At 39.1% G+C, this 17096-nt stretch overlaps 1 protein-coding gene across 5 annotated transcripts in view; it reads right to left on the bottom strand.

The window, feature by feature from the left end:
* Positions 1–1288: 1288 nt before the first annotated feature.
* Positions 1289–17096, bottom strand: part of PHF6 (PHD finger protein 6) — a 75954-nt gene continuing 60146 nt past the window's right edge. Inside the window, exons 10-11 of one of the 5 annotated variants that reach the window (XM_066249190.1) lie at positions 15852–15981; positions 1289–3648 (exon numbers count right to left, since the gene is read on the bottom strand). In XM_066249190.1, the coding sequence (XP_066105287.1) occupies positions 15852–15981 (130 nt within the window). In that variant the 3' untranslated portion in view covers positions 1289–3648. Of the gene's footprint in view, positions 3649–12409; positions 15982–17096 lie in introns of those variants that run through there. The other 4 variants (XM_066249193.1, XM_066249189.1, XM_066249195.1 and 1 more) reach the window with 4 other exon arrangements.

The following is a 17096-nucleotide window of genomic DNA, read 5'->3' on the forward strand; positions in this document are numbered from 1 at the left end:
GCTCCAATGGAGACTTGGCTGTGGGAGGGGAAGACAGAGACAGAGAGGAAGGGGGGGGGGTGGAGAAGCAAATGGGCGCTTCTCCTATGTGTCCTGGCCGGGAATTGAATCCGGGTCCCCCGCACGCCAGGCCGACGCTCTACCGCTGAGCCAACCAGCCAGGGCCAATACTCACAAGATTCTTAAAGGAAAACTGCAGGTTATGTGGCACACCAATGCTAGGGCATGGGTTACACAGCAGATTTTTATTGAATGGGTAAATCTCGTCTTTGGTCCTGCAGTGAAGAAATATCTTCAAGAAAATAAACTCCTGATGAAAGCATTACTAATCCTTGAAAATGCTCCAACCTACCCACTTGGTCTTGAAGATGACATTCTTGATGAGTTAAAATTCATGAAAGTCCTCTACTTCCTACCCAACATGACTTCAATCTTGCAACCTATGAATCAGCAGGTCATTTCCAACTTTAAAAAGCTTTTCACAAAGCACTTGTTCCGCCGCTGCTTTGAAGTGACTGAGAATACAAATCTAACTCTTCAAGAGTTTTGGAAAGATCACTACGACATGGTGATATGTTTATGCATTTCTTTTTCCACAGAGACAAAGAGAAAGTCAGAGAGAGGGATAGATAGGGATAGACAGACAGGAACAGAGAGAGATGAGAAGTATCAATTATCTGTTTCTCATTGTGGCACCTTAGTTGTTCATTGATTGCTTTCTCATATGTGCCTTGACCACGGGCCTTCAGCAGAATGAGTAACCCCTTGCTCGAGCCAGCAACCTTGGGCTCACACTGGCGAACTTTTGCTCAAAACCGAGGAGCCTGTGCCTTCCACATCCCAGTCCGATGCTCTATCCACTGAGCCACTGCCTGGTCAGGCTGTTTACGCATTATTGACTTGGCATGGCAAGAGGTTACAAGAAGAACCTTGAACTCAGCATGGAAAAAGTTATGGCCTGATGTTGTTGCAGACAGTGACTTCGAAGGATCTGAACCAGAGACAGAGACCGAAGTAGAAGCGTTGGAGGAGATGTATCCCTCAGAAAGTCGATGGGTACAGGAGGGTGACGTAAATGAGCTCGTCAAGGAACATGAGGAGGAACTCTCAACTGAGGAGTTGAAGGAGCTACAGATGATGCAACATATGGAGCTTCTGCAAGAGATTAGTAGTGAGGAAGGAGGTAGTCAGAGGAAATGATTTCTACAAGTGAAATTAAAGACATGCTGGCAATGTGGGAGCTTTCAAGTTTCATTGAAAAGAAATACTCAGAACGAGTTTCAACTGGTCGTGATTCAGCACTTTTTAATGACACTTGTTTGTCACATTTCCGTAACATTTTAAAAGGCAGGCAAAAGCAAACCTCTTTGGATAGACTTTTATTCAAAAGTCCTGCAAGCGAAAGTGCTGAAGGTGCAGCCAAAAAGGCAAAAACAGGTGATGATTAAATGAAAAATATGTAATGTTAAGCTTAGATTAAGATTAAAGTTAAGAAAGTGAATTTATTTACAACCAAGTTTTTGTGGTTTCATTTTAAGTAAAGAAAGTGCAGTTTTAGTTTACATTTAGTGTTAAGAAAGTGCAGTTTTAGTTTATGTGTCCACAGTGCCTGCATCCCTTCCTCCCTCCCTCCTCCTCCGCCATTCACCTCCGTTAGCCACACTCGTCTGTATCCAAGTTAAGAATACAGTACTAAATAACATTTTTTCTTTTATTTCATATATTTTGTTATGCATTGGCAAAGTATACATCTATGTTTCTTAATTAAAAACATTTTTTTTTCATAATTTAGGATGGTTTGGGGATGTTTCACAGGGCTGGAAAGTATTAAATCTATTTCAGTTATTTTAAATGGGAGAAATTTGTTTGATATAGGAGTTGACTGACTTACAAGCTAGGTTACAGAATGAATTAAACTCCTATCTCAAGTAACCACTGTATTTGAAACATAGGGAGTTATCTCAAAAGGGTTTAACTGGTTATACCTAACTCATTCTTATTTTCCTTTTTATATGTTATATTCATTTGATTTTATGTTTACTATAAAATCTGTGCTCAAGCTGGTAAGTCTGCGTCAAGTCAGCGGCCTAGGGGTTTCAAACCTGAGTCCTCTGCATCCCAGGCTGACACTCTACCCACTGCACCACTGCCTGGTCAGGAAGCATTATTTCTTTTTAGACATTTGTCACCCACACATCCTGTAAGGAAAACAATGTTACGCCTGACCACTGGTGATGCAGTGGATAGAGTGTTGACCTGGGATGCTGAGTGTAAGTTCATCTGGTTTGAGCTTGGGATCATAGACATGACCCCATGGTCGCTGGCTTGAGCCCAAAGGTTACCAGCTTGAAACCAAGGTCACTAGCTTGAGCTAAAGGTCACTGCCTTGAAACCCAAGGTGGCAGATTTGAGCCCAAGGTCACTGACTTGGCTGCAGGCCCCCAGTCAAGGCACATATGAGAAAGCAATCAGTGAACAACTAAAGTGCCACAACAAATCAATGCTTCTCATCTCTCTCCCTTCCTGTTTGTCTCTCACCAAAATATAAAAAAAAATAATTTAAAAAAGGGAAAGAAAAATAATGTTAGTTCAACAAAATAAAATGGAATCTAAAAAGAGGACAGAAGAAAAAAAAAGAGGACAGAAGATACAAAGAAAAAACAACATAGGGGCAGCTGAATGGTGAAACAGCTGAAAAGTCCACTTTCCTGGTTGGGGCTTACTTCAGGGGAAAGGGCTAGCAATCACCCAGATCCCCAATCCCGATTCCTGAATGGGGAATGACAGAGTTGTCTGTGGGCCACCTGATCCAAAAATAGTTTATACTCAATTTTCCAGATGTGCTAACTTAGTGAAATATCCTGATGACTCACTCCCCAAGGTTTACTCCTGTCCCCTGAGTTTTAAACTTCTTTAGAGTCCCTTAGTAAAAGCTACTGTTTCTGTTGGTGTTTTAAAATGTTTTTTAAAGTAACAATTTCAACATTGTAGAAAAGTTACAAGAATCATATAAAGAACTCCTGTATTCCTTCACCAAGATTTACCAGCTTGTGACATTTTGCCTCATTTTATCACTTTTTATATGCACACATTTTTTCTGAACCAGTTAAAATGCAGACATAACACCCTTCATTTCTAAATACTTTTTTTTAAGCATGTTGATTTTAGAGAGAAGAGAGACAAAAAGAGAAAGAAAGGGGGGAGCAGGAAACATCAACTTGTAGAAATTGCTTCTCGTATGTGCCTTGACCAGGCAAGCCCAGGGTTTCAAACCAGTGACCTCAGTGTTCCAGGTCAACACTTTATCCACTGCACCACCACAGGTCAGGCCTAAATACTTTGATATGTATTTCCTAAGAACAGTAATATTCTCTGCTATAACTACAATAATCAAAACTAGATAATTAACACTCACACAATATCACAGTCTAATATGTGATCCCAATTTATATTTGGTTAGTGGTTCTCCACATGTCTTCATAGTCATATTTATTTTTCTTCTTCTGAACCATGATCAAATTCAGGATTGTCCAATATTCTTAGTTGTCATGTCTCTTTCGTTTCCTTTAATCCGGAACAGTAAGTTCTTCAGCCTTTCTTTTTTTAAGACACTGACTTTTTTTTTCTTTCTTTTTCACTTTTCTGAAGCTGGAAACAGGGAGAGACAGTCAGACAGACTCCCGCATGCGCCCAACCGGGATCCACCTGGCACGCCCACCAGGGGACACGTTCTGCCCACCAGGGGGCGATGCTCTGCCCATCCTGGGTGTCGCCATGTTGCGACCAGAGCCACTCTAGCGCCTGAGGCAGAGGCCACAGAGCCATCCCCAGCGCCCGGGCCATCTTTGCTCCAATGGAGCCCTGGCTGCGGGAGAGGAAGAGAGAGACAGAGAGGAAGGCGCATCGGAGGGGTGGAGAAGCAAATGGGCACTTCTCCTGTGTGCCCTGGCAGGGAATCGAACCTGGGTCCTCCGCACGCTAGGCCGATGCTCTACCGCTGAGCCAACCGGCCAGGGCCAAGACACTGACTTTTTTGAAGCTTACAGGCCAGTTGTTTGTGTAACAGTCTCCAATGCAGGGGTTTCTGCTGTTTCTTCATGATTAGAACTGTTTGCAACAGCAAAACAATAGCAACAAACCCTGGGAACAGCTTATCTGTCTCATGACTGGGAAATGGTTAGACGATAGTACAACCACAAAATGGACCATTATGTAACCAATAAGAACAATAGAGGATATTTCCTGACTTGAATATAGTTCCAAATATTACAAGAAAAAGTACAGGTTAGTCATATATAAGCTGCTTTACATAATTTACATATATGCATAGAAACCTTTGAAGAGTTTACAAAAAATATAATGCTGACCTTTGGTTAGTAGGATTATGGGAGATTTAAAATTTTTATTTTTATTTATTTAGACTTTCTAGTTTTGGTACTACAAATATCAATTTTGAATAATGAAAATAACAATGACCTTAAAAAGTGACAGGAGAGTTTTGGTTTTGTATCTGAAGGATCATTGTGTGGGAAATGGAATAGATATTAATTTTGTTTTAAAAAAGGAATAAAAACACTTATTTTCCACAAACCAGCTACTTTCACTTAAAAAGCACTTTATCTCGTTTGCTCTAGCAAACCCAAAGGTGTAGGTGATAGTATCCTCATTTGGACAGATGGGGTAGAGGCTGAGGCTGAGAGTTGGAGGTACCTTGGTCAGTTACTGCTTATTAGTGGCAAAACACAGTATGAAACCCAGATCTTTCAGACCAGAAAGCCTTACTTTCTCCATTTTGCATTACTTCTATGTGGTCCTTTTTCAGCTGTCTGCTGACTGCATCTGATATGGGGCTTGGAATTTTGACCATAATTCTCCAGCTTTTGGTCTCACCATCAGTATTTCTGGTGCTGGTCTTAGGTTTTATAGGTAGGTATATGCTTTAAGTTTTTTTTTGCTAAAGAATTTTATGTGCATATCTATGTACATAAATGCATTTTGCTTTCTGGTATACTTAAAGCTTTGTGTTGCATTTTTCAGAGGCAGGTTAACTACTTCCTAACACCACTGGCTTCAATTTCCTATTTCTCCCCTTTCCCTTCCACCCTTCAACTTCCCTAGTGCCCAGAGTGCACCCCACCCTCGTATCCCGGGGGCTTTCCTCTGCTGAGGAAAGACCAGATCTTGCATAGATCCCGATGAAATCTCTGCTAGTGGGGAGCAGCTACGTGGTTGTCCATGCAGAGGCCCAGCTGATAGAAGAACTGCTCAATCTTGGTCTTGTCATTTGGAATGTTACTCTTCTTCTTTTCTTAATGTTCATCCTACTGATTTTAGAGAAAGAGAGAGAGAGGAAGGGACAAGGAGAGAGAAACAGGAACATCAATGTGTCCCTGTATGTACTCTGACGAGAGCAAACCAGCAAGCACTGCCCTGTAGAATGGTGCTCTAACCGATTGAGCGGTCCGGCCAGGATTGATGCATTACTCCTATTCTTGGGTCACTTGCAAAAGCAGATTAACAGACGACCATATGATGGTGCCTGGACTGATGGGGACAGAAGAGTCTAAAAGTCACGTAAGAACTGACCTGACCAGGCAGTGGCATAGTAGATAGAATGGCCTGGGATGCTGAGGACCTAGGTCTGAAACCTCGAGGTCATAAACCAGCTTGACTGTGGGTTCACCAGTTTGAGCATACAATCACAGATTTGACGCATGATTGCTGGCTTGAAGCCCAAGGTCGCTGGCTCGAGCAAGGGATTGCTGGCTCAGCTAGAGCCCCTCCAGTCAAGGCACATATGAGAAAGCAGTCAATGAACAACTAAGGAGCCACAACAAAGGAGTGTTGCTTCTTATCTCTCTCCCTTCCTGCCTGTCTGTCCTTGTCTCTCCCTCTTAAAAAAAAAGGACTGAGAAGCACCACTGGCTTTAGCAATGGTCCCTGATAAACTCTGCCAGTGGTTTTAGCATAGAAAGAAGTAGAGGTGCAGACAGAAGCGATTTTATTTTTCAGAAAATGATGAGAAATAGGGTAAAATTACAGGAGAACACAGGAACAAGGTACAGTGATCAGGGCTTGGGAGACCTTTAAATCTGTTTCCCCCTTTAATCCTAACTATTTTAACCTGCATTTTAAAGATGAGAACATGGAAGTGGAGAGATTTAGTAACTTAATTTAGGTTACATGGAATCTGAACCAAGGCCACCAAAACCTAAAGTTCATATGCTGACATTTTCTTGTTTTTGTTTTGTTTTAAGCAAGAAAGGGAGACAGAGATAGAGACAGACAAGAAGGGAGAGAAATGAGAAGCATCAACTCATAATTGTGACTTTAGTTGTTCATTGATTGCTTCTCATACTTGCCTTCACTGGGGGGCTCTAGCCAAGCCAGTGACCTTTTGCTCAAGCCAGCGACCTTGGGTCAAGCCAGCTACTATAGGGTCATGTCTATGATCCCACGGCTCAAGCCGGATGAGCCTATGCTCAGGCTGGCAACCTCAGTATTTTGAACCTGGGACATCATCATCCCAAGTTGACATTCTATCCACAGTGCCACCACCTGGTCAGGCCATATGCTTTTGTTTTAATAGTTTCTAAGTATACTGGGAAGGACAAGAAAAAATGATTGAATATTGATATGGAAAACTTGAAACACCAATGTATGTGGTGGCATCAGTCTGCACTGTTGTGCAGACCTATAGCAGGTCATTTTCCTCAGATGTAAGTATTGGGTGAACTCTAGGCACAGGGCAGGTAAGAGAGTGGAAGATTACTTTTTTTTGGAAGATTTTAAAAATATATTCATTTTTTTAGAGGAGAGAGAGAAGGGTGTGGGGAGAGGCAAGAAGCTTCAACTCCCATATGTGCCTTGACCAGGTGATCTCAAGAGTTTTAGGTTAATGCTTTATCCCCTGTGCCACCACAGGTCAGGAGAGTGGAAGAGAATTAAGAGAAGTGGGAAATTGAAGTCAGTTGTATCAAGAGGTAATGAAGGTAAGATTGACCACCTTATCCAAACTGACTAGTTAGGAAAACAAGGCCAAGAACTTCCAGATAAAGAAAGTGAAGGAACTAAGACTCTTATAAACATAGATACAGAGTGGAAGAAGGCAGGAATCTGGGCAAAAAGTTCAAACTAAAATCAAACAGTAAAATCCAAACTAGTTTATCACTAGTAAGAATAGAGAGGATGGATCCAAAAGACAGCATAATATATTCTGAGGAACTCAGCAACTACATGTGGAGATCAAAGCAGAACAAACGAGCCCTATTGACTGATGGTGTCATTAACAAATAGAGAAAATTCAGGTCAGTACAATTTAGTTTGAGACTCATGCTTTAGTAGCCAGCAGTTTGGGTAAAAATGTTCAGAACAGTTGACACTCAGCATGAAGCTTCAGCGAGTAGAGCAGCAATCAAGGAATGAGAATTTGGCGGGGGCATCAAAGGAAAAAGAATAAAGATGTGACCGTTCCAAGTCTGTGTCAATCTTTATAGGAAGTTGCCTACAAATAGCTGGCTGCATTTCCGAGTTTCATGAAATGGAGTGACCCGTTACGAAACGCCATAAAGGCTGCCTAAATCTTCTCTCCTATCCCGCCTCTCCTCCACAAGGGAAAGAAAATCTGTCAACCCTTTTTCCTAAGCAGCATATGTTTTCTTTAACCCCTCTCCCTGTGCTTCCACCCCCGCCCTCAGCATGCTGGATAGCCTCCCAAGCTGTTCGGGCACATGGGATAGGTTGAAATGCTTAACAGCTCTTCTAAGGGAGGTCCGGAAAGACGGTTGTATTTGAAGATAATGCCAAAATTCCAGCTCTCTGATCTGCCTACTTTCAAGAAATTGCTTATCTTTTGTGCTTGCCCTCTAACTGAGAACATGAGATGAGGGTCCAAGGAATTATTACTTCCCAGTAATACTAAATCAATACTAAATAAAAAACATAAGGCTATTGGGCTTAAGGATGAGGAACGTTTGAAAACAAGCCTTTGTGTTAAATGGCCTGGCTAATCTCTGAAATGAAAATAACAGTCTCCATGACCCCTGCAGTTTGAAGTTACAAAAAGAACAATCTAATGTAGTCATCCTGTTTTGATGACCCTCCTTTAAAGACTTAATTATTTCATAAACATAAAAAAAGAGGGAAAGGAAACATGATTAAAGGTTGAGTTATTGGTCCAGCATTAAAAAATATTTTTGTAATGTCATACAACTGACAAATCTTTTTAAATAAAATAGCTGACTGGCTAATGTTATAAATACCTAATAAGCACCAAATGTAATTTTGAGAATTAGAAAACACTAATTTTCATGCGGCATGAATTCATCCTTGACTGCATTCAATTTATTTTTTATTTAGAAACTTTCATGCTGGCTGACCAGCATAATTGAGTATCTGTGTCATTTTTTCAACAATTTATTTTCAGACATGCAGGTAATCATTGCTTGAAATTCTTGAAAGAAAGAAAGAGTCATTTTCTAGCAAATGAGCTAAAATAAAAGCATGAAGTGTTCATCAAGTTCATTTTTCTGGTTAGTCTTAATTCACTTAAGGACAAAACAACTAGTTGAAAAGTAAAAAGTTCAAATAGTTTTATCTTGTTTTCATATAATTGACCAGTTGTTAGATATACTCATGATTTGGGAAGTAAGAACCATGAACAGATAAAGGTCACAGGAATTAACAAAATAGCACACAACCCGTCAGAGTGCACTGAATTGAGCCACATATGACCCTGGGAAGACTGAGAAGCAAATCCACCTGGCAACAATGAACAACCATGAGCAATCTGTTACCTTTCAGAAAACAGAAGGAAGGAAAACGATTCACCAATTACTACTGTTAATACACATGGAACAAAACCTTTTAACTTAACCATTTCATACATGAATGTCGTTTCTCAAAAATAATACATATTGAACTTTGAGATAGAGTTTACATGATCTTTCTTTAATAACAAAATAAAAACCCCATTGAATTTTCTACAGGATGTGTATGATTTTTTTAAAGATTTTATTTATTCATTATAAGGGGGGGGGAGAGAGAGAGAGAGAGAGAGAGAGAGAGAGAGAGAAGGGGGGAGGAGTAGAGAGCATCAACTCCCATATGTGCCTTGACCAGGCAAGCCCAGGGTTTTGAACCGGCAACCTCAGCGTTTCCAGGTTGACACTTTATCCACTGCGCCACCACAGGTCAGGCGAATGATTTTTCTTTTTAAGGTACCATACCTCTTTTTTCATTGGAGTGTGGAAGCAGGGAAGGGTAATCCTTATAGATGGACTTTTAAATTGGCACAATATTTTGGATCAAAACTTTAAATGTATATTATCTTTACTTCTAGAACTTTAGCCTAATAAATTGCATGCACAAGGGCATGAGGATATATGCAAGCCATAGAACGATTCCAGTTCATCCGTACACTGATATTACAGAACTGGTAGGCAGAACGTGAGAAATTTAGTTGTCCTGAAACCTTGCAGTGCTGTTTGAGTGAAAAAGGCACAGGCCTGCAGTTGCAGCGTGATCCTATTTATGCTAAACAAGTGCTTAAGTTCCATATGTTCCCAAGCACTGGGAAGGATACAGATCAAGTGTTGTGGAGTAGGCTTATGGAGAAGGGGGACATTTCCATATTTGCTTAACATATCTTTGATATTTGAATTATGTACAATAAACACACTACTTTTTAAAACTCACCCTTTCAAAAGTCACCCTTTCAAAGTGTATAATTCGTGGGGTTTTTTAATACTCACTAAATCTATTTATATAACTACCACCACTACCTAATTCTAGACGTTTTCATCACCCCCAAAAGAAACCCCATACCTGTTAACAGTCACTTCTCATCCGCCTCCTCTGAAGTCTTGGAAACCACTAATCTGAATTCTGTTGTTATGAACTTGCCTGTTCTGGACATTTCATATAAATAGAACCATACAATATGTGATCTTTTGTGCCTGGCATCTTAACATAATGTTTCCAAGGTTCATCCATGTTGTAGCACATATCAGTACTTCATTTCTTTTTATGACTCTATATGAATTTTATAAATAAAAATATCTGTAAATTGCTCTGAGTTTTAAAAATAGACAGAAAAACCTTATCCTACAAATCACTTTAAAAACCCAAGAGCTCAAAATCCAGTGTTCATATGAAACTACAATTTATTTCTATCTTTGTGTTCCTAACATTCTCTTGAATATCTACTCAGGCCCATTTTATTTTATTTTATTTCTTTCTTTCTTTTTTTTTTTTTTAATTTTTCTGAAGCTGGAAACGGGGAGAGACAGTCAGATAGACTCCCGCATGCGCCCGACCGGGATCCTCCCGGCACGTGGGTGACGCTCTGCCCACCAGGGGGCGATGCTCTGCCCCTCCGGGGTGTCGCTCTGCTGCGACCAGAGCCACTCTAGCACCTGGGGCAGAGGCCAAGGAGCCATCCCCAGCGCCCGGGCCATCTTTGCTCCAATGGAGCCTTGGCTGCGGGAGGGTAAGAGAGAGATAGAGAGGAAGGAGGTGGGGGGTGGAGAAGCAAATGGGCGCTTCTCCTATGTGCCCTGACCGGGAATCGAACCTGGGTCCCTCTGCACGCCAGGCCGATGCTCTACCGCTGAGCCAACCGACCAGGGCCTACTCAGGCCCATTTTAAAAGTTGCCCCTTCAGTTCTGGCCGGTTGGCTCAGTGGTAGAGCATCAGCCCAGAGTGTGGAAGTCCCAGGTTCAATTCCCGGCCAGGGCACACAGGAGAAGCGCCCATCTGCTTCTCCACTCTTCCCCCTCTCCTTCCTCTCTGTCTCTCTCTTCCCCTCCCGCAGCCAAGGCTCCATTGGAGCAAAGTTGGCCCGGGTGCTGTGGACGGCTCTATGGTCTCTGCCTCAGGTGCTAGAATGGCTCTGGTTGCAATGGAGCAACACCCAAGATGGGCAGAGCTTCGCCCCCTGGTGGGCATGCCGAGTGGATCCTGGTCAGGCGCATGCGGTAGTCTGTCTCTGCCTCCCCACTTCTCACTTTGGAAAAATACAAAAAAAAGTTCCCCCTTCAAACGTCTCTTTTTTTCATCTCTTTCTAGACAGTTATTCACAGAGCAGACCTACTCAGCTCTTTCCCAGCTTCATCTTCCCTGTCTCCTTGCCACTACCCCCTCCTCCAACATCAAAACACATTTATAGCCACAGAGAGGTATAGCAAAGGTATAATTGGGGTGTTTATGGATTTCCTACTTTTGACAAGGACCAAGGTCTGACCAACTGATCTGACGTTAGTACACTGACCATGTGCAGGACGTGTCTACTACAGTGTAACACTTTAAAATGATATCATTAACTTTCTTAGTAACTGGTATGATAGTTTTCATCTTCTGAATAAAAATCAAGAATAAAATTTTGCCTTACGTCCTTAATATACAGTTTTGTCATTAGCTGAACAAGGCAAAATTAGGTAACATTGGTTGATAAAGCAGCGTTGTGTCTCCGTAAGTGAGGACTCTGATATATATACATATGAGATGGATTGGGGTTTTCTCTTAAAAAAATGTTCTGGCCATTGCTGGCCATAGAATTTTCCTAGGAAATTCCACCAGGTTTATGCTTGGGAATGATCTCAGCAATTGCTGATTACTACAGCTGATAAAACAAAATACCAAAAAAAAAAACCAACCCAAACAAACAAAACAGTGGTTAATAGTTTCAATTAGCTAAAGAAAACCACATAACTCCTTTCTCCACATTTTTAGGTGGTAATTAAAATGAAGCTAAGTAATGGATTTCACACACACACCAAGCACTGGTAGGTACCATTTGTAGGAAAGCACAACATAAATCAGAACCTCTTAATTTTTCTCTTTTCCCTCTTGAGTAGGAAGGCAGGTTAGGAATTGTGTGTATGGAATGAACATATCCTGCTAATTAAAACTTTTATTTCTTCCCTGGATAAGACCACCTCAATATATGAGCACTGTACTAGAGGCAAGCTGCCCATGGGAAAGGGAGTCAATTTAGATCTATAAGGTAAAATCCTTTTATGACAAAGATATTAATCCTGCACCCTTATTACGAATCAGATTAAATACACTAGGAGTTCGGGTTTATTTTCAAAAATCACCTTTTAACTAAATTCTATAGGATGTGATTTAGGTCATAGGTATCTGAATCATATAATAAGAGAACCAAGATGTAATGTAGTTCTACTATACTTGGAAGACTGCTGCTTCTCTCCAGTGATAAAACCTTTTATGTTGTGAACATTTGAACTGAACTCAAATTCACACTTTTCTCTCCTACTTGTTTAAGAAGTTTTAAACCAAGTAGGCATTTCACCTTGCAATTAAAAAAGACAATGACCACAATACTATTGCTGTTACAAATAAGCTTCATTACATACCCTTTCATAAAAAAAGACATACATACAAACATGAAAGTCATAACTCATTTATTGAATGAATAGTATATGCAATACCAATAAAAGGAAACTAATACTACAAACTACAATTTTGAAAATAAAGCCAATATAACAGGAACAAAATATACATAACATGAGAGGAATGTTTGATTTTGACCCATAATGCATTCCTTATCTTTACAATTAACCTAAATGTCTGTTAGAACAAAACTGTATACCTTGGTCTAACTTTAGTGCTTTTTAAAAAAGCAACATTCTAGAAGAACACTTTTCTTTTGCTTTGACATATTTAAGATTCACACATTTGTTCAAGTACATAGATTCTGATCCAACAGTAGATCTACATAGCTTGTTATTCTCTTAATATCTTGAGTAGCATGTACTCCTGAGTAAGTACTATCTGAAATATTAAAATTGCTGATTTTTGAAATAAAATGTATCTCAGTTGTGGATTTTTAATAAACTGAGATGAAAGTAAAATTCACCTCGACCCCCCTCCCCCAGGAACAAAGAGCTCTTACTAAAGTATAGAAACTCAAGTCTATCTTTCTACTCTAAAGAACATTGCTTACTAACATTTCTGGTAAGGCAATAAATGCTCCAGAATAATCTTCAATATATGCTTGCAAAGATTACACTGTTTAATATCAATAACAAAAACAAAACAAAAATAGGAAAAAAAAGGGAAAAGAAAAGATGCTTCAAAATTTCAAGCTAAAATATGCATAAAACAGTCATGGCAGTATTTTTTGAAATGATGTAAATGTTATATACTCATCAAAGAATGTCATGCTTATTACAACTACAGTTAAGGATTGAAGAGATGAACAGTAAATATACTGCTGAGGTCCATGTTTCTAAATATTCATACCACAATGTAATTACTACCCAGAAGATGATGATGCTACTTGGGAACATCAGTACTGTACAATTTTTACATTGTAAGGCACTTTTACTCAGCATGTGACAAATATGGATAGAAAATGAAAATATCGGAGGTTTACAACCAAAGGTGATTTTTCATGTGACTTCAATTTACATTTCAATTTTTAATGACAGACTATTTAGCCAATCACACCACAGTGAGAAAAATAGGTAGCCAGCCACTTACCTAGCCAACCAAAAGGTAAAGTGCTATTCTGGTTGCTAGGGGCAGAGAAAGGGTTGAAGAAACCCATACAAAAATTATACACTCGATTACATAACAAAGCCATCAGCTGACAGCTATAGTATTTGAAGTTCAGTATGTGATTACTGACTGCTCATTATTACCCCGGCACCTTCCATTTTCCCTAAAAAACATTACAGTAGTTGTCCAAAAATGAAGGTACTCTGTCAGTTCGCGAGTAAACCGATGGCATATGATGTACAAACGACCTAGACACAGTGAGTCAAAGATTTAAAAGAACAGGTTTCAAGCTGTTGTAGGAAATAAAGCACAGATCCTTTGGGAAAAGTCACAGAGCTTGGTAAACAAACATCTAGATCTGTCGTTGCACTTCAAGTCACGGGGAATCTGGAAAAGGCATCACATACATACAAAGAAACACAATGGCCTATCCAGAGCAGGAAGAGAAAAACATACAGAGGAGCAACCACTACTAAAGCTAGTTTCCTTCTAAACATCATAACATAGGGTAAAAATAAAGCAATCAGCGAGACCCTTATTTTAAGTAAATGTGTGAATACACACTTGATAAATGTGTCTTTAAGGAACTAGAAGTTTAAAAAAACCAGTCATTAAACACAGTGTAATTTTCCACCTGTTACATTTTAAAAATGCTTTTCCATAAGATACAAAATATCTTGATGTACAGGCAAGTTAACACAATTCTTTCTCGTTTGCTAATTTGCTTTAATGTGGTAGGGTAACTGATTCAGAAATCAGAATCCCTATCCTTGATAATGAGGTGCTACAGTAATATCAGGCATACCACAACTAAAGGTTTTTGGTTTTGCCAGAAAGAAATACATAAATGTGCTTCAGAAGATAAATGGAAGAAAAATCACTAACTAGAAATGCCAGTGTGAAAATCCCTTTTTTAGAAGCCAGATTCTTAGGTTTTGAGAAACAATTCTGTTGATCCATAAAACAACACTGATCCCTACCAGAGGAAAAGTAGGGACAATAGCCTATTTAATAGATAAGCAAAGCAATGAATGAAAACATTCAAAATATTAAATAAAGTTTCTAAAATAGTGGTCACAAAAGTAAAAATAAATACTGCTTTATGCAAAGACTGCTTTTTACTCCTAGAGCACATGAGATCTCCTTCCGCACTTGGGCCAGTATATGAAGTGTTCCACACAACACGGCACTTGAGAGGAACGGGCTGCAGACTCGGTGGCTAAAGTCCTTTCGTGAGTGAGTGGTAACCCTTTAAATCTTAAAGAGTTTTAATTTGTTGTTGCCAAATGTTAGTTTAAACTTGAAAGGATTCGATCATTTTGCTAGAAGCTCTTTATATAACATGAAAGAAGAAGAGGTTTACTGTCAAGAGAATTTTGGCATAAGCACTAGAGCTCATAGCTTATAATGACCAGTTGCCCAAGTCCACGCTGGTCAGGAAGAACTTTACCAGGAACCAAATAAAATGCTTTAGCATATTTCTTGGAAGAAATTTTTAGCATCTGCTGTCAAAGCCAAGAGAAAAAGAAAGTTCCCTTCATTTCTAGCCTCCATTACTTGAGTGTGAAAAAAAAATTCACAAGTTCCCATGTGTTGTAACCAGAGGCATGTTTGCACTGTAAAGTGAAATTTGTTTATGCTTTCCCTTGAGTATGAATCCACTAAACAAACTTGGATACTCTAAACAGAACTTTGTTCAGTCCAGAAATATAGCTTACTTCATTTCAATGTCTGCTTTAACTGTTGACACTCTACACATGGGTAACAGTGTTTCAATTGCTTCCCAGAAACTGCAAACTACAGCTATGTAATATCAACATGTCAAACTATGCCATCTACTGAAGAAAGCTCATAAAACAAGACATTTTTAGGCAGGTCAATGAAGGATTTAAGAGTTGGGCAGTAAAAAGTTACAAACCCTTTTTGATTTTAGAAAACAGTGAAAAGAGAATAGCAGTTATGGATGTCTTATTCATTCCCAGTTTTCTAACTCTGTCCCATGAACCTGTTTAAAAGATGATAAAAAAATGTAAAATAGATGCTTGAGGGAAACACAATAAATATAATGTTATTGAGGAGCGAGAATATCTTACTGATTTGACATTCTGACTACATTTATTGATAAAGTAGATAGGCTGTTTTTACTATTACAAAATCAGCTAATTAAAAAAACTATGCAAGCTTACACAATCCTCGGCATTCTAGTAACATGCTAAACTAAACATAATAGCATTAAAAAAATCATACTGCACATCATTAGTTCAACAGGATTTTATCAGTTTGTATTGTATTCTGACAACAGATCTAATATAATTAACTGTCATACCTAGTTTCCATTCAGTTGCTGCTGGGTTAGTTGTTGCTGTTCAATTTCTAATTTTCCCCGGCTTTTACTCTCTCGTTCCTCATCTTCTTCATCTCTCTCATCATTTCCACTATGATTTTTACAATATAGTCTACAATGATGAAAGATAAAAATCTCAAAATGTGTTGCCACTGTTCATGAGAATATATTTATGTCATTAGTGGATGAGGTTGGTACCAATTTAAAATATGCTTTTCCTCATTCACACTTCAAAAACACTTCACAATGAGTTACAGGTTCCTTTCTGTCTAAAAGATAGGAAAGCACTCTATTCATGAGATATTAAAAGTTCACCTGAAATAAAAACTTTGCTTTAGGATGAAAGTTATCACATACACTTGAGTATAAAAGCAATTCCTCATATTTCCCAATAAAATTAAAAACAAAGTTTCTTATATAAAATAATATTGAAAGTCAACTGAAATAAAAAAATAAAAAAAATTGTCTTTTTTCATCCAACTTGAAAATGTCAATGTTAAGGTATATAGATGAAATAATCGAATTCTATATCATTTCAGAGGCATTATTTAAAAGCACATTTCAGGAAATTATATTCTTTTGCTATATATATTATAGATTTCTGCTCAGATTTCATGCAACAATTTGATTCAACCTCTCCACATGTCTTTTCATCATTAGTGTCCTGGTCTTCATTAAAATGACTTTCTAAGTCACCTGCGTTTTCTAAAACTGTATTTGGTTATGGCTTTTTTATTTACTTTTTTGCTATGTCTCTTTAAATCGAGATTGGTTCTTCCAAATCTTTTTCCCCATGATACTCTTTTGGGAAGAGTTATATCAGATACCTTGTCAGCTTTACCACATGTTGGATTTGTCTAACTGTGGTGCTGTTTTATTTGGTTCTCCCTCATACCATATTTCCTATAAATTGGAAACAAAGCCTAAGGGCTTGATTAGCTAGAGGTTCAATGTTATTTTGTTAGTCTGGGAGACTTTGTAGATCGACCCTACAAACTTCAGGAGGCTTGAAATTACAGAATACTCTATTTTACTGATGTTGTTTAATCATTTGCCTAGGGTGGTGGTGACAGCCAGATTGGTTTCCCCTTTAAAATTAGAAAATAATTGCCTGACCAGGTGGTGGTGCAGTGGCTAGAGCATTGACCAATGACACTGAGGACCCAGGTTCAAAACCCCAAGGTCACTGGCTTGAGCATGGGATCAGAGACATGATCCGCTTGAGCA

Source organism: Saccopteryx bilineata, chromosome X (assembly GCF_036850765.1).
Source record: "Saccopteryx bilineata isolate mSacBil1 chromosome X, mSacBil1_pri_phased_curated, whole genome shotgun sequence".
In the NCBI taxonomy this organism is placed as follows: domain Eukaryota; kingdom Metazoa; phylum Chordata; class Mammalia; order Chiroptera; family Emballonuridae; genus Saccopteryx; species Saccopteryx bilineata.